The sequence below is a fragment of the Maniola hyperantus genome, chromosome 25 (genome assembly GCF_902806685.2).
Source record: "Maniola hyperantus chromosome 25, iAphHyp1.2, whole genome shotgun sequence".
NCBI lineage: Eukaryota > Metazoa > Arthropoda > Insecta > Lepidoptera > Nymphalidae > Maniola > Maniola hyperantus.
Window position 1 is genome coordinate 339,085 of NC_048560.1, and position 18,102 is coordinate 357,186.

The 18,102-nt window shown below is 42.5% G+C and overlaps 2 protein-coding genes across 3 annotated transcripts; both read left to right on the top strand.

The window, feature by feature from the left end:
- Positions 1 to 51: 51 nt before the first annotated feature.
- On the top strand, positions 52 to 9,284 carry LOC117993828 (proton-coupled amino acid transporter-like protein pathetic). Of its 2 annotated transcripts, XM_034981697.2 has the most exons (9): positions 52 to 148; positions 1,278 to 1,417; positions 2,716 to 2,860; positions 5,074 to 5,204; positions 5,696 to 5,931; positions 6,315 to 6,515; positions 6,945 to 7,050; positions 7,758 to 7,974; positions 8,451 to 9,284. In XM_034981697.2, exons 1-9 carry the CDS (start codon positions 134 to 136, stop codon positions 8,646 to 8,648), a joined length of 1,389 nt encoding a protein of 462 aa, XP_034837588.1. In that variant the 5' UTR covers positions 52 to 133; the 3' UTR covers positions 8,649 to 9,284. The 2 variants fall into 2 exon arrangements, with proteins under 2 accessions (XP_034837588.1, XP_069363314.1); XM_069507213.1 differs by lacking the exon at positions 1,278 to 1,417 and having other exon boundaries at positions 96 to 148.
- An 828-nt stretch (positions 9,285 to 10,112) lies between these two features.
- On the top strand, positions 10,113 to 16,529 carry LOC117993940 (proton-coupled amino acid transporter-like protein CG1139). The gene is made up of 10 exons (XM_034981817.2): positions 10,113 to 10,195; positions 10,521 to 10,593; positions 11,133 to 11,266; positions 11,889 to 12,033; positions 12,337 to 12,467; positions 12,847 to 13,082; positions 13,987 to 14,187; positions 14,811 to 14,916; positions 15,582 to 15,798; positions 16,330 to 16,529. The coding sequence occupies exons 1-10, from the start codon at positions 10,113 to 10,115 to the stop codon at positions 16,525 to 16,527; spliced, it is 1,524 nt and encodes a 507-aa protein (XP_034837708.2). The 3' UTR covers positions 16,528 to 16,529.
- Positions 16,530 to 18,102: the final 1,573 nt, after the last annotated feature.

An 18,102-nucleotide genomic window follows, 5' to 3' on the forward strand; every position in this document is an offset into this window, starting at 1 on the left:
TTCCAAATTCTGAAAATTATCTAAATCAAGTAAATGATATTTCATTTTAATTCATCCTAGGTATATTTCTTTATTTTACATATTTAATTCGATAAATCTGATTTTTCTAAACCGTTTGTTATGAAAATTCAAAATGGATGAAACATCTGTAAGAATCTATATGATCTTTTAATATTTTGTTTAGTAAATCTAAATTATACTCGTATATAAGGAGACCATCGAACATCGATGCCATCGATGGACTGACCGACTGATCTATCAACATACAGCTGAAACTACTGGACGGATCGGGCTGAAATTTGGCATGTAGATAGCTATTATAACGTAGGCATCCGCTAAAAAAGGATTTTTGAAAATTCAACCCCTAAGGGGGTGAAATAGGCGTTTGAAATTTGTGTAGTCTTAGCTTAAATACAGTACTTCGTAGATTAGGACTAGGTAGTGGACGACCTCTTTTCACGATGTTTTCCTTCACCGTTAAAGTAGCTGATTTTTTTCTCTTTATTTTCACAAAAAAAGTACAATGTTTGTATCTTCGTGCTCGTAAGCGCTTTGCGGCTTGTCTGAGCACTGCAAATTCCTCTGTCGTTAGCTACATATATGTAACTAGCTTACGCTCGCGACTTCGTCCGCGTGGACTAATTTCAAACCCCTATTTCACCCCCTTAGGGGTTGAATTTTCAAGAATCCTTTCCTAGCGGATGCCTACGTCATCATAGCTATCTGCATGCCAAATTTCAGCCCGATCCGTCCAGTAGTTTGAGCTGTGCGTTGATAGATCAGTCAGTTACCTTTTCCTTTTATATAATATTTCGATAATGTCGTTAGCATATTGCTTAAAACGTACCTACATAACTCCGAAAAGTTAGAGGTGCGTGCCCGGGATCGAACCCCTGGCTTTCCGAATAGGAAATGTCCCTTTCTAATATCTATCTGATTCTATATCTAGGATGTCCGCCTTCTAATCGGAGGTCGGGGGTTCAATCCCGGGCACACACGTCTAACTTTTCGGAGTTATTGTGCGTTTTGATTTATTGAATATCACTTGCAATACGGTGAAGGAAAACATCGTGAGGAAACCTGCATGCCTGAGAGTTCTCCAAAATGTTCTCAAAGGTGTGTGAAGTCTACCAATCCGCACATGGCCAGCGTGGTAGACTATGGCCAAAACCCTTCTCACTTTGAGAGGAAACCCGTGCTGTGTAGTGAGCCGGCGATGGGTTGATCATGATGATGATGAATATCTATCGCCTTTATTCCTTTCTAATGAACGGAAGAGCTATGAACCAGTTCAAGCAAGTCCAGCCACTCATCCAGTGAGACACAGAGGTCACCACAAGTATGAGCTCAAGGCGAGAGGCGAAGCTGCAAAGAACTATGACTTTCTATCTGCCAGACCCCCGGGGAAGAGGACCACGTGAGTGTAAATATTTCAAATTTTGTATAGAAGCAGGCGTTATTTTTAAGGGGATGGCGACTGACTGACTGACTGATCTATCAACGCACAGCTCAAACTACTGGACGGATTGTGCTAAAATTTGGCATGTAGATGTTTTTTTTGGGATTTTGTAAAATTCAACCCCTAAGGGAGTGAAATCAGGGTTTGGAATTTGTGTAGTCCACGCGGACGAAGTCGCGAGCATAAGCTAGTTTTTGCATGTGCAACATGCACCATACGACATGCATCACCCGCCTTCCCACTGCTAAACATGCAGGAAAAGCAGCCTCCAGGCAAGACACAAATCCCAAAACACACTCGACGCACGCTCCGTTTGACACCGGAGCATCCTTAGGAGATGTAGACCTTCAGGAGAATAGACAGATTCGACCTGTTTCAGCGGATTTTAGCAAATTAAGCTTTTGGTTAACAAGCTGTGATAGCCTAGTGGTTAGGACGTCCGCCTTCTAATCGGAGGTCGGGGGTTCGATCCCGGGCACGCACCTCTAACTTTTCGGAGTTATGTGCGTTTTAATTAATGGCGACCTCATCTATGGCGGGTGCAGCGGCCATCAGCGTCGAACAGGCCAAGAGGCGCAAATATGAAAACCTCGATGGGAGCTTCGTTTTCGTGCCTTTTGGTGTGGAGACCTTGGGGCCGTGGGGCCCGGGGGCTCGAGCTCTTTTTGAAGAAATTGCGAAAAGAGTTATCGAGTCATCCGGGGACCCGAGAGCTGGCAGCTACCTTGGTCAAAGAATTATTTTGGCCATCCAAAGGGGTAATGCTGCCAGCATCTTGGGTACAATGCCTCGCTGCGGTGGTCTCGATGAGGTTTTAGATTTAATTTAATTTATTTTAGTTTTAATCTAATGTTGTTTTTTTTTAGATTTAAGTTTATTAATAGTTTATTTAATAAATTTAATTAATTAAATATCACTTGCTTTAACGGTGAAGGAAAACATCGTGAGGAAACCTGCATGCCTGATAGTTCTCCATAATATTCTCAAAGGTGTGTGAAGTCTGCCAATCCGCACTTGGCCTAGCGTGAGCTATGGCTAAAACCATTCTCATACTAAGAGGAGACCCGTGCTTTGTAGTGAGCCGGATATGGGTTGCTCATGACACATGGCTCACCACGATGGGTTCCCAATCTTGTAACAGAGTAACTCGTTGGGATTTTTTTCCCATCGAGTCACACACACAGTAAAGTGTGACTCTTTGGGAATACTAATGCCCTGCGGAGGTCGTCAGAACGTCGCTTCGTTCTTCTTTCCAGGGTGGTGGAGTCGATCGGTCACCTGGTGAAGAGTTGCCTGGGAGGCGGCGTGGTGGCGATACACGAGTCGTACAAACAGTGCGGGCTGTGGACGTCTGTCGTGCTCACCGTGGTGCTGGGGCTACTCGTCAGCTACTGTATGCTTGTGCGTATCAGTTGCATACCCTCAACCATGACTGAGATAGACATTAGCAAGCTGAAGTGGCAGTGGGATAGCCATGCCTGCCGTAGAGGCGCCATCAATCTGAATTGAATTTGAATTTGAATTGAATTTGAATTGAATTTGAATTGAATTTGAATTGAATTTGAATTGATTTTGAATTGAATTTGAATTGAATTTGAATTGAATTTGAATTGAATTTGAATTGAGTTTGAATTTGAATTGAATCTGAATTGAATCTGAATTGAATCTGAATTGAATTTGAATTGAATTTGAATTGAATTTGAATTGACTTTGAATTGAATTTGAATTGAATTTGAATTTGAATTGAATGTGAATTGAATTTGAATTTAATTTGAATTGAATTTTATTGAATTTGAATTGAATTGCATTGGTGATGGCCGTTGGAGCCCGAAAGCCCTAGAGTGGAGGCTGCGTATAAGTACGTATAGTGTGGGGCGCCCTGCAGCATGATGGACCGACTATATAAAGCCTGGCGGGAAGTGGCTGGCTGAGGAAAGCTGAGGACCGAGTGTGGTGGCGCTCATCACGCAAGGCCTATGTCCAACAGTGGACGTCCTCAGGCCGATCACGATGATGGTTAAGACACAGAACATGGAATATACACCAAGTAATTCTTCGATCCCAGAACCGATGGCTGATGTGTAGACTGCAGACGTGTTCTGGAGTGGAGACCGCGTTCCGGTAAGCGCAGTATAGGATGACTTAGATATTATTATTAGACATACCTAACCACAGAAAATTATGGTTTTTTGTATCAATGCATACCTACCTGATATAATAGTTCCTCTAAATTGCGTCATTGTATTTATTAAATTAAAACAAAGAATTTGCGTACGCCACATAAGTACCCAACCTACTTAGAGGAACAAAAAACACTTAAAATGCTTTATTAATAGAAATATGATCTGTATTGCATACCTGCTTACTTACAATTATTTTGTTAACGATGTAGAACCAACAATAAAATGATTGATATTTTGATTTGTTTGATCATAAAAATTCTTTGCGTTGACACCATCGATATCAATGACAAGATATGCCCAAGCGAACAAAATTTTTCACGGTTTTGGAATTAAATAAATCAGCGCCACCTCTTAGAACGACCCGTTTGAAATCCAGACGTCACTGAGGTTGCATTGGTGCTAAATAAACATTTTAGGACCAATGAATCGGTGCCATTTTGCTTGCTCAATGGCCCTGTCCTTACGAAGTAATATATAAGTCAATGGTTGACACATTGGCCCCGTGTCATATCAGGGAGACAGCATCAAGACCAGGAGCCGCAGCAGAAACAGCTGAAAACGGCAAGCGGCGCAAGTATGCCTCTCTGATCGAGTTACATTTTTATTCCATTTGCCGTGGAGACTCTGGGGCCATGGAGTTTTAGGCTGAGATCTATAGAGTGCACTTTGACTTAGCTCAGACTTAAGATTGAGTTAAAACGAGACAGATTTATTCGGAAGATATAGCTCTGTCTCGTTTTAACTCTGTCTTAAGTCTAAGCTAAGTCAGAGTGCGCTCTATGGATCTCATCCTAAGTGCTAAAAAAAATTTACGAGACATTTTACCTCGACTAATAGCCTCATCTGGTGACAGAAGGGAAGAAGCTTGGCACCATTCCACACAGGCATGATTTTTATAGTAATTAGATAAGGCTAGCTTAAGGTTTTTTGTAATATTTTCTATTAATAAAAAAAATCTTTGGTAGGTATACATACCTAAGTTATTTCAGCCAAAGTTAAAAAGTTGTCCTTCACAAATTAAATACATTTAAATGCATGTGATGTCATGTTATCATCATCAACAACCGATAGACGTCCACTGCTGGACATGGGTTTGTTGTAGGGACTTCCACACGCCACGGTCTTGCACCGCCACCGCCATCCTGCAACTCGTTTGATGTCGTCTGTCCGGGGGGGGGGGGGGGGGGGGTCTTCCAACGCTTTCCGGTGCGAGGTCGCCATTCCAGCACCTTGAACCCCTTCTAATCAGTTTTTCGAACTATGTGCCCTGTCCATTGCCACTTCAGCTACGCAACCCGTTTGAGCTATGTCGGTTACTCTGGTCCTCATTTCCTCATTGATCACGTAGAGTAACTGCAAGCATAGATCTCTCCATCGCCCGCTGAGTGACTCTGAACAAATAAAGCCCTACTGATTGGAGTTCTTCCACAGATCTTGGCCAAGTCAGCTCAGAAGATCTACGGGCGCGTCCAGGTGCCATTCATGTCGTATCCTGACTTGGCAGAGGCGTCGCTAGCGATCGGGCCCTTCGAGTCTTTGAAAAAGTACAGCAAATGCTTCAGGTACTTATAGTTGGCGACAGGTCGAGATGGCAATCGGGGTATGAGGCAGGGCCTCGCACACCCGCACATAGAACGGTGGAGGAGGAACCAGGTCAAAAAGTTCTTGGGCACAATTTCAGAGGGGATTTATAGAGAAAGCCTGCTTGCAAAATATTTAGTTCTAAACCCCCATACCCCAGAGCGGTTTGAGCTGTAATTTGAAATAGTTAGTTAGTTTCTCCACTTACATTTATATGGATAACTAGCTTATGTTCGCGACTTCATCCGCGTGGACTGCACAAATTTCAAACCCCTATTTTACCCCCTTGGGGGTTGAATTTTCAAAACTCCTTTCTTAGAGAATGCCTATGTCACAATAGCTATCTGTAATGCCAATTTTCAGCCTGATCCGTCCAATAGTTTGAGCTGTGCGTTGATAGATCAGTCAGTCAGTCAGTCAGTCACCTTTTCCTTTTATATATTTAGAAAAAAAATCATGTCTTGTCACTCAGGTACGCAGTGGATTTGACAATATGCCTGGACTTGTTTGGTTCATGCTGCGTGTACCAGATAATGATCGCTCGCACCATCAAGCAGCTGCTCGAGGGGACAGACGAGGTCACCACCGGCGGTAACCCATCCTTAAGGGCTCTGATCGCGGCGTTGCTTGTCCCTTGCATTCTGCTTTGCATGATCACCACGTTGAAGTACCTTGCACCGTTTTCGATTGCCGCTGATATTATTATATGTTAGTTTTTCTATTTATCTAAGGCCGAAATTACACCTATTACTCACGTAAGTAGCTTACATGATTCATCATCATCATCAACCGATAGACGACCACTGCTGGACATAGGTCCCTTGTAGGGACAACTGCAATATTAACTTGAGGCACAATTGCTATTGCAACCACATAATCAAAATAGCGACCGAAACACAAAAGAGTTACTTTTTTAATAGTCGTCGAGTCTCGAGTCGGAACGAGACTGAAGTAAATACCGTGAAACACCCGTATTTATACAAATCGATTCAACATGGCTGCCCCACCACAGATTGCGTGACATCGGATGAGTCAAATATTGTCTAATTCATTAATCTATCTTCAATAAGCTAACAAAATGTTATTTCCAGTGATCGTGGCGGGAGCGACGGTATACTACGCAGTGAAACATCAAACGCTAAGTCCCTTCGAGTATCCCGTTTTCAAAACTGTACCGGGACTTTTTGAGTTCATGGGAGTGTGCGTGTTCAGTATGGAAGGAGTCGGAGTTACGTTGGCGATCGAGAACTCCATGGAAGAACCGAAGAAGATCGCACTGGTTTTGGCTGGAGGTTTGCTGGACCCTAAATTTGAATACCAGATACGTACCTCAAAAGGAAAAACGGATCCCTTATAGGACCACTTTGTTGTCTGTCTGTCTGTCAAGAAACCTATAGGGTACTTCCCGTTGACCTAGAATCATGGAATTTGGTAGGTAGGTAGGTCTTATAGCACATGTAAGGGGAAAAAATCAGAAAACCGTGAATTTGAAGAAACTTGCATGCCTGAGAGTTGTCGATAATGTTTTCAAAGGTGTGTGAAGTCTGGCAATCCGCACTTGACCAGCGCTAGACTATGGCCAAAACCCTTCTCATTCTGAGAGGAGACCCGTGCTCGGTCGTCACAGAGCACTGGTCTCAGGACTCAAGGAGACCAGTGCTCTGTGAAGGAGGTGGCGATGGGTTGATGATGATGATGATGATGATGATATTTTGTTCCAGGTATGTCAATAGTAGTCGGTATAGTGATGTGCGTCGGCTTCTTTGGTTATTGGGGCTTTGGAGAGAAGTCCAAGTCGCCGGTGACTCTGAACTTCCCTTTGGAACCGTAAGTTACAACTTTTGAGGGTTCCGTACACGAAGGGCGCCAAGGGACCCTATTACTAGTCCCCGCTGTCCTTCCGTCCATCAGTAGATAGTTATTGCCGGTTCTCGGCCACTTGAGTGCGACAAAACATATAAAACGTCCATGAGTGCGACGGAGATAGCGCTCTACAAAAGTGGTCGAAAATAATATTTCCTCAAGACCGGTATGAGAAGATCTCTGTAACGTAGGATTTGATGTGTGGAATGGCGATTCAAGTTTGGCTGGTGGATTTTATCCGTCTATATGTCAACCGGTTTTATTTTATGAACCGTAATAGGTAGTGTTGAAATTTTCATAGAATGTGTATTTCCGAAATTGCGTACAGCCATGTCAGCTTGTATTCCGGGAATTGACTTAGACTACTTTTTATCTCGGAAAATTAAATAGTTTCCAAGGTATTTAAACAAAACCTAAATGAACACGGACGAAATCTTGGGCATCAGCTAGACTGACTGACTGACTGACTGATCTATCAACGCACAGCTCAAACCACTAGATGGATCTGGCTGAAATTTGGCGTGCAGATAGTTATTATGACGTAGGCATCCGCTAAGAAAGGATTTTTGGAAATTGAACCCCTAAGGGGGTGAAATACGGCTTTGAAAGTGTAGTCCACGCGGAGGAATCGCGGGAATAAGCTAGTAATATTATAAGTATGTACTTTCCAGCTTCCCAATCGCGCTCAAGGTTTGCATGGCTCTGATGATATATGTCACCTTCGCCCTGAACTTCTGGGTGCCATTCGATCTGGTCTGGCACTACATCAAGAGGCGTTACGAGGCGTCGAAGTACTGGCTATGGGAGAGAGTGTGGCGAGCAGGAGTTGTCCTCATCATCACGATCATTGCAGTTATCTTCCCAGCTGTCACCAAGTTCATTGGACTGGCAAGTTACTTTATCTCCCTTCATACTTCTGGGTGCCGTTCGAGCTGGTCTGGCACTACATCAAGATGCGTTACGAGGAGTTGAAGTACTGGCTGTGGGAGAGAGTGTGGCGAGCAGGAGTTGTCCTCATCATCACGATCATTGCTGTCATCTTCCTGACCATTCCTAGGTTCTGTACCATCCTACATGATATACCTAACACTTTTATGTAGAGTTAATGATGGACTGCGCCATCTATATGTAATTCAGTAAATTATTTTTTTCGTGAACACATTTTCCTTTTGAGGTACGGAACCCTAAAAATTGGCAGTCAGTGGGGCTTTTTTTTTAAATAATTTTCAATCAATATCTTCTTATTCTTCTTGTTTTATTTCTATAGACAGACGCTTTCGCATTTATAATATTGTATGGATTATCAAGACCCACGCTATAGTGGCAGCCAAGTTCTAATAAGACAAATTCTATCATTTTCACAGATCGGATCCTTCTGCCTGTCAAATATGGGCTTCATTTATCCAGCGTTCATAGAGTTGTGCCTGGACTGGGAGGATCCAGGTCTTGGCACGTTCAGGTGGAGGCTGTGGAGGTGCGTCATTTTGTGCGCGTTCGGTGTCGTTTTGTGTGTGCTAGGCACGTATATTAACGCTAGGGAACTTATCAAGGAGGTTTTCTAAGAATTTGGCTCAGGACGTTTCGTCGTGATCGTAGAAAAGCAACGGATCCATTATTATATTATTTATAAGTATAAGAAAATTTTGGTCATGAATATTCATATACCTACACCTCCAATAAAAAGGTCTGTTTTATAGCTACTTCTAGATATTTTCATGTTGTAGAGTATTCAAATATACCGACTAACGGCGGTTACGCACTCGTCCGATCCAAGTCCGTGTAAATAGGTTCCCTTTTTAACCGACTTCCAAAAAGGCGGTGGTTCTCAATTCGGCCCGTTTTATTTTTTGTTTTGTATGGTAGCTTATGACATATATTATGTCCTAGATATTTTTTATATCCGTATTTCCAAGGATTCGGATATCCGATCCGAATAGTGCGTGATCGCTGTTAACAGTCATTCTACAGATTTTTTTGCAAAACGGTTGCTGTTCTACGATTTTTTCTAGGGCCTAGTTTTATTTCGATGATATTCAGGATGGAAAGTGGAAACGTTAAGACCACACGGCATTGGCGCCGCATGTTTGCGGTATTGATGATTGAATTTTTTGTATATTCGATATTTTATGAATGTTTGCCTATGTAATTAAGTATATTATGTATATTGTTTTTTTTTGATTTATTAAATTATGATTTTTGTTAAACGCATTTTTTGTTCAAGTTCCTTTCGCTTTATCAAACTTGTTGACGAAACTTGTTGCAGGAACTTGTCGCGGAAACTTGTTGACTTTGTTGCAGAAGCTCGTTGCAGAAGCTTGTTGCCGAAACTTGTTGCCGAGATATGTTGACGAAACTTGTTGCCGAAACATGTTGACGAAACTTGTTGCCGAAACATGGTGACAAAACTTGTTGACGAAACTTATTGACGAAACTTGTTGACGAAACTTGTTGCGGAAACTTGTTGTCGAACCTAGCTGTGGATCAAATCCACATCAAATCAGTACCCACTCACCACAGTCATTATTCTGAGGATTCTATGACTCTATCTCCAAGCTCTATCTCTTGTAGATTTATTCTTATGTTTATCCTTGTCGTTGAAAACTCAATAAGTACCTATATATCGAGATTTCAAGATTCAAGAATAGTTTAAAAGGTCATCTTCTTTGAGCTATTTATAAACAGAATAAATAAAAAAGAAGAAACTAAAAAAATCTCAGAATAAATAAAATGCACGATAAAATGCTCGAAAATTATACGAACAAAATCTATCTCTATGAACAAAATAGACATTCTGTTTTATTCGTATAATTGTCGAGCATTGACACTTGTCACTAATTTCCCTTCAGTTCTATTTTATTGACACTTCGTGTACAAACAAATAAATCATTTTGATTGTTTCACTTGTGATCTATTTCTTAAGATTTATGAATACCTACCATGTGAACACAATAATATTATTTTTAATAAGAATATTATCTTAACTAATTCAAAACATGGACGATTTGGTAAGTTCAATCACTCTAACAATGAACTACAAGAACAAGACAGATTCGTACAACCATGATCAACCCATCGCCGGCTCACTACAGAGCACGGGCCTCCTCTCAGAGTGAGAAGGGTTTTGGCCATAGTCTACCACGCTGGCCATGTGCGGACTTGACACACCTTTGAGAACATTATGGAGAACTCTCAGGCATGCAGGTTTCCTCACGATGTTTTCCATCACCGTTAAAGCAAGTGATATTTAATTAATTAAAACGCACATAACTCGGAAAAGTTAGAGGTGCGTGCCCGGGATCGAACCCCCGACCTCCGAAAGAAGGCGGATGTCCTAACCACTAGGCTTTTATTATCACACTTTTTTTTGGCTAAGCTGACATTGTTCGAATGTCAGGCACATTGTTCGAAAAACTGATGGACGTTGGGGTCCCAAGGTGCCGGAATGGCGACCTCGCACCAGAAAGCGCAGCGTTGGATGACCGGACAGCGCGGCGCAGCGGAGGCTTAGTAATAGCAATTAATAGGGTTCGTTAGCACCCTTTGGGTAGTAACTAGGGATACAACGATATATCGGAAAACCGATAAATATCGATATATCGAAGCCTAAAATATCGATAATTGTCGATATCGATGAAACATTGATATCAATATATCGATATCGTAACGAAATGTCGAAATTAAACATCTAAATTCACAAAATTACAATAAATAAAGTCGAATTAAATTCTGTTACTGGCAACACTATCGCGTCGGTCTTAAAAGCTTGACGGCAGCTAGATCTTTAAAAAACCATTGATTGATTGTTGGCTTTATGCCCTTGCAAAGCATGGACATGGAATTCAGTGTGAGTTCCAGACCAGTAAATATTTTTTATTATTTACTTAAGTAAACCTAAAAAAATAAAAATATCGATGTATCGGACAGACTGACGTATCGATATATCAATATCGACCTAATTCGATCTATATCGATATCGATATTTTTATGAATCTTGCATCACTAGTAGTAACCCTGCAAATCGATGAACCTGTAAAATGTCTAGCCAGAGTCCAGATACAGCAGCCAGCAACCCTGCGCCTCCGAGACACCGAGGTCACCACAAGTTTGAGGTCAAAGCGACGGGAGAAGCTGCCAAGAACTATGACTTTACTTCTGCAAGACCTGCTAAAAAGAAAACTACGTAAGTGCTATCCTATCAAAGATAGTTACAACGACCAGCCATACACGGACTGTATATATATGCGACTGCATATTGAACTACAGACTTCTACGTACGTACATACACGAACTGCTCAAGCAGTTGCAACTGCTTCGGGCGGTTGGGCGGTCAAGCAGTCGCCTGGTATACACTGACCGCTCTCGCGCAGTTCCTCCTTCCATTCTCATTCCACGTCGCGCACGCTTCCCGCCCTCAAGCATCGTTTAAGCTGCCATCGAGCAGTAAAGCAAACTGCTCGATGGCAGCTTCAAGCTGTTGACTCTGACTGCAAGAGCGGTCCGTGTATGTTGATCACTGGCTAACCGCTCGAGCAGTCCGTGTATGGCCGACCTAAGCTGCCATCAAGCAGTTTGCTTTACTGCTCGATGGCAGCTTCAAGCAATTTCAATGCGCAGTCGTAACTTGAAGCAGTCCATCCTGACTGCTTCAAGCTGTCTGTGTATGGCTGGTCTAAGGGAATCATTATACACATAGGGTTGGTGCATAATCTACTATCGTTTTCATCTCTTCTTAGTAAAAGTCAAAACCATTATTTTTTACTGGTTTTTACAGCTCAGTGTTCTAGCTCATTTGATATCCGCAGAGTGGTGGAGACCATTGGCCACATAGCCAAGACTTGCCTCGGCGGTGGAGTGGTGGCCATTCACGAGAGCTACAAGATGTGCGGGCTGTGGTCTTCTTTCTTCCTCACTATCGTCTTCGGGTTCTGCATAAGCTATGCTATGTATGTAAGTACTGCTGTTTTGTCTTATCATGAAATCAGAAATGAAGGGATCCGTAGGAGAACCAGAGTAACCGACATAGCTCATCGGGTTGCGAAGCTGAAGTGGCAATGGGCAGGGCACATAGTTCGTGAAACCAATAGACTTTGGGGTCCCAACGTGCTGGAATGGTTAATTCGCACCGGAAGACGCAGCGTTGGAAAAATCCCCTCACCAGGTGGACGGACAACATCAGACGATTCAGGCGACGCAAGACCGTGGCGTGTGGTATTTAGATAAAATCAATAAAATCAATCATCAATTCCTCAGATGATAGCCCACTCAGCTCAAAGAATGTACGGTAGAGTCCAAGTACCAGCGATGAGCTACCCCGACTTGGCAGAAGCAACCTTAGAGGTGGGCCCATTTACCACGATGAAGAAATACAGTAAGACTTTTAGGTAATTTTTTTTATTCTGCAAAAAGAATTTAAGGTTCTCCGTTCACCTTTCTACTATCGTCCCGCAAGGCATCGCCAATCTGCATCCGTATGTAGTTGAAATTCCACGGACACGCACAAAGCGATTCGCTTCCTAATTTCAAATAAATAACACTTTTTTAATTTTCATGACGGCCATTTTGAAATTTTTATTATTTGTTGTTATAGCGGCAACAGAAATACCTAAAGATTGGTATCAAATGATAGGTTTTGTTGTGTAGCTTCCTAAATAAATAACTTATCTATCTGTTTAAACATGAACCAGCGTCTTTTAATATAATCCGTTAATTTAGAGGAGTACTAGTTAGCGTTTTTTAAATCTTGCTTTATTAATCCCTCAGGTACCTAGTGGACTTTACGATATGTTTCAACCTCTTCGGCTCGTGCTGCGTCTATCAGATCATGATCGCGCGAACCATCAAGCAGTTGGTAGAAGGCACCAACGAAGTCACCCTCGGAGGGAATCCTCCATTAAGGGTGTACATTCTGTTACTGGTCATCCCTTGTGTTGCCATCGCGATGATCACCAGCTTGAAGTATCTGGCACCGTTTTCTATTGTGGCCGACATTATTATATGTAAGTTTGTTTTTCTTTTCTTCTTCGTTATACTCTTGACAAGCAATCGTGGTTATCTAGGGTTCCATACCTCAAATGGAAAAGGAACTCTTATCAAGGATCACTTCATTGTCCGCTTGCCTGTCTGTCTGTCAAGACAAGGAATCAAAACGTGTCGGGGTTTTTTTTAAATTCAGATACAAGTTAGCCCTTGACTGCAATCTTACCAGACTACAGGATTTACTAAATCAGTGTCTAACATTGAATGATAGCCACTGAGCTCATTTGACGTTTATTTTTAAACCGTTGTAGGCTGTCTACGAAAAATTATTTTAATATCACTCAGTGAAGCAGCAATGTAGAACCAACCAATGTTACCAGTCATGAAATAATTGACTGAGTCTTTCGAATATAGAGCCGTAGTGCGAAATTCAGTCAACATTTTTTAATAACCTTTACGCAACTTTTTTTTTAAATAGAGATAGCGAGCAAGCGAGCAGGCAGGTCACCTGATGTTAAGTGATTATCGCCGCTCATGAACATTTGCAGCACCAGAGGAACCGCCGATGCGTTGCCGGCCTTTTAGAAATTTGTTGATCCGCCCCTTGAATAACCCCATGTTGTAATCTAGTGGGAACACCGCCGATGGGAGTTGGTTCCACAGTTTGCATGTGCGTGGAAAGAAGGACCTGGCACAACGGACGGTCGAAGTGCACCAGACACACACAGGTGGTGAGGGTGAAATTCCTCACGGTGGCGCGCGGTGCGGTTGTAGAAAAATGAGGGTGGAATGAGGTCAAAAAGCTCTTCAGAGCACTCCCCATTATAAAGGCGATAGAACACGCATAGAGAGCAACCTTTTCTTATGTGTCCACTCTGGAAGTATAATATTGTAGAAGGTACCATTCAATTTTTTTTCACACAGTTACCGTGGCCTGCGCAACGGTATACTACAGCATCAGATCATCGCCACCAAGTCCTTTGGACATGCCAGCGTTCAAGACAGTCACTGGGCTGTTCGAGTTCATGGGTGTCTGCATATTTAGTATGGAAGGCTTAGGCGCTGTGATGGCGATTGAAAATAATATGAAGGAACCGAAGAAGATGGGCCTAGCTCTCCTTGGAGGTTAGCTTTGCTTTTGGTTTTTATTTTATGACAATAAACTAATAAATAAATAAATTGTTTTAAATTCCGATACAAGATAGCCCTTGGTGGTAAGTGATGATGCTGTCTAAGATGGGAGCGAGCTAACCTGGAAGTTTTTATTAATCCCATGCCCCTTTGGTTTCTACGTGGCATCGTACCGGAACGCTTAATCGCTTGGCGGCACGGCTTTGCCGGTAGGGTGGTAACTAGCTACGGCTGAAGCCTCCCACCCGACAAAAAAGGTTACAACAGTGTCGATTGCTAGTGGTCTCCACAGTCCGTATAAGTCCCGCAAATTGCTATAGCGCTGGAACCATGTCTCATTAACATCGAAATGACGTTATTTTGACGTCAGCCGAAATAAAAATATACATCAACTCGAAACTTCAGTCTAGTGCTGACGTCACTAAAATGGCGGCCACGCGCATTAGCAATTTGCGGAGCTTATACTAGGTCACCCTAGTCTGCCAATGCTCCAGTTTCTGGTTTCACCACTTTAGCACCTTCATACCCACCGATATAGCACAACAGATCTTAGCAAACTGAAGTGGCAGTGGATCAAGACGGATCGCAGAACGCTTGACAAATCTTTTTAATTCCAGGCATGTCGATAGTCGTTAGCATTGTGTTAACCATCGGTTTTTTCGGTTACTGGGGATTTGGCGAGGAAAGTAAATCGCCTGTTACAATCAATTTTCCTTTAGAACCGTGAGTATTTTTTTCACGGTTTTCATTATTCTTATATTCTTTACTAGCTTAGTGACCAGACGGGAGAGAGTCTTCTTTGGTTAACTGACGTCAACCACCCGGTTAAGCTGTGTGTGAACACAGCTGTGCTCGACGCAGTGTTGGGGGATAGCAGGAAGAAGCTGAAAGAGTGCCACGTGGCGGTCCTAGACTTCTCGAAGGCGTTTGACACAGTGTCGCATATGGCACTGGTCGCGCTGCTTAGAGCAAGGTGACTGCCGGAGGCGTTCTGCGACTCCATCGCTCGTTTGTACGACACGGCGTACACCACCTTAGCCGTCAAAGGCAAACAGCGATCCTGTGAAAGTAGGGAAGGGGGTGCGACAGGGGTACCCTTTGTCGCCTCTACTGTTCAACATGGCGATGGACTTAATCCTCGCAAACCTTCCGACCGGTGCCGGGTACGGGCTAGGTCTATTAGGGCCTATTAGGGAGGTCGGAGGTTCGATCCCGTGCACGCATCTCTAAATTGCTATGTGAGTTATTGTAGAAGCAAGCGTTACTTTGCGGAAGCAAATGATATACAAAGGACCAAAAGCTTAATTAGCTATTATCCGCTGAACCAGGCAAATTTGTTTATGTTAGGCAAATGTGTATAAATTTGTATAAAAAGTCCGGTTTTTTAGGTTCCCGATAGCCCTCAAATGTCTATTCGCCGTGATGATCTACGTGACATATGCCTTGAACTTCTGGTTCCCCTTCGACCTGATGTGGTTCTACATTAAGAAGCGCTATGACCCTCAGAAGTTTTGGCTTTGGGAGCGAGTGTATAGAGCTGTGTTCATATGTGGTATCACCATTATCGCCACCACATTCCCGAATGTATCTAAGTTTCTTGGAGTGGTAAGTTGTGGTTTATCCTTTATCTCACTTTATAGCGAACATCTCTTTTTGACGACCTCCCTGGCGCAGTTGTGAGCGCTGTGGTCTTATAAATAGGAGGCTAATTTCTGTCTCTGACCACAGCGTGCCTGAGAGTTCTCCATATTATTCTGAATGGTGTGTGAAGTCTACCAATCCGCATTTTAACTGTGGACTATAACCAAATTTCATGATGATGATGATGATGTAGCTGAAGGGTTGATGCAATGAAGAACCAGAGCTACATATAATGATGTTTATTTTACACTTTACAATTGATATGTTATGTACAATACAGACGGGCTCGCGAGGTTTATATAATACAATGGTGGAAGATGTTGACGTGACGAGCGGATGATAGGGAATGTGGAATCTTGTAACGAGCGTGACCAGGAGGATTCTCCACTGCGTTCCAAATTTGAATATTGTTGTGTGGCAGCTGCGAAGTTTTCTTAATAGCTGCCAGCCAAGTAACGGTAGAGGTTGCACCTCTACAATGATTTTTTATTACAGCTCGGCTCGTTCTGCATATCAAACATGGGTTTCGTATACCCTGCTTTCATCGAGCTATGCCTGGACTGGACTGACCCTGGCCTGGGGCCTGGCAAATGGCGGCTCTGGCGGTTCATAGTCATCATAACCTTTGGCCTAACCCTCTTCATCGTGGGCTCCTATACTAACCTAAAGGGCCTCATCGCGGAATCGTTTTGAACTGATCGCATACTATCGCATACTAACGCATAGTTTCGTTTGTGATTGGTTGGTGCCTCTAAATGGTTAACGCCCACTGAGTTTTTTGGCAATGTTATTTATGTCTGGGATTACGTAACAGAGAGAGCCGTATACGAACTTCTCTCTGTGGATAGGAAGAGACGAATTCTCATGTATGTACACATTCTCATATGGACACACATTCTCATGTGGACACATGCTCATGTGGACAGATTCTCATGTGGACAGATTCTCATGTGGACATATTCTCATGTGGACATATTCTCATGTGGACAGATTCTCATGTGGACATATTCTCATGTGGACATATTCTCATGTGGACAGATTCTCATGTGGACATATTCTCATGTGGACATATTCTCATGTGGACAGATTCTCATGTGGACAGATTCTCATGTGGACAGATTCTCATGTGGACATATTCTCATGTGGACATATTCTCATGTGGACAGATTCTCATGTGGACAGATTCTCATGTGGACAGATTCTCATTTCGAAGGATTCTCATAAGGATACATTCTCATGAGGATACATTCTCATGCGGACAGATTCTCACGTTGACACATTCTTATGGGGACACATTCTGACGTGGACAGATTCTCATGTGGACACATACTCATGTGGACAGATTCACATGTAGACACATCCTCATATCGACACATTCTCATCTGGATAGAAAATCATGTTGATTGTTGACACGTTCTCATATGGACACATCCTCATGTCGATAGATTCTCATGTCGATAGATTCTCATGTGGACATATTCTCATGTGCACAGATTCTCATGTGGACACATTCTCATGTGGACACATTCTCATGTGGACAGATTCTCATATGGACAGATTCTCTTGTGGACAGAATCTCATGTGAACAGATTCTCATGTGGGTAAATTCTCTTGTGGACATATTCTCATGTGGGCAAATTCTCACGTGGCCACATTCTCATGTGGACAGATTCTCGTGTGGGCACATTCACATTACAATTTTCGTAGGAATATCAAGTTACTCAGAAATAATGTAGCTTTCTACTGGTGAAAGAATTTTCAAAATCGGATCAGTAGTTCGCGAGATTACTCCCTACTACAACAAACTTACAAACTTTACCTCTTCATAATATTATATAGTATAGAAGTATAGATAGATTTGATCACGTAGAGAAACTCCGAGCATGGCTCTCTCTATTTCCGTGACATTTAAACTTTCTTATGGCTCAAATAAAACTATATTATTGTACTGAAAACATCTTGTTTTATTTATTTATGTGTCGTCTTAAGGCTTTAAGTAGGCGATATTTTATTCAGCTTAGCCTTTTCAAAGGAGGTTCTCAGGCATTGTTCCCGGAAAGCCGACTGATCCTATGATTTCAAACAGCATAGCGGGATACATAAAAGTCCCGCAAATTGCTATTGCGCTGGAACCATGTCTCATTAACATCGAAATGACGTCATTTGACGTATATTTAAGTAAAAGTATACCATCCGCTCGAAACTTCAGTCTAGTGTAGTATAGAATAGCGACGGATACAGCGACGGAAGATAAGCGGTTTTGCGGTT

Bases quoted from the DNA above. Each gene is read 5' to 3' on its own strand.
- LOC117993828 (XM_034981697.2), top strand. The intron at 1,418-2,715 runs GTGAGTGTAAAT...TCTTCTTTCCAG, and splicing joins CCCCCGGGGAAGAGGACCAC to GGTGGTGGAGTCGATCGGTC. The intron at 7,975-8,450 runs GCAAGTTACTTT...TCATTTTCACAG, and splicing joins TCACCAAGTTCATTGGACTG to ATCGGATCCTTCTGCCTGTC.
- LOC117993940 (XM_034981817.2), top strand. From the start codon at position 10,113: ATGAACTACAAGAACAAGACAGATTCGTACAACCATGATCAACCCATC. The intron at 10,594-11,132 runs GTAATAGCAATT...ATGTCTAGCCAG, and splicing joins CGCGGCGCAGCGGAGGCTTA to AGTCCAGATACAGCAGCCAG. The intron at 13,083-13,986 runs GTAAGTTTGTTT...TTTTTCACACAG, and splicing joins TGTGGCCGACATTATTATAT to TTACCGTGGCCTGCGCAACG.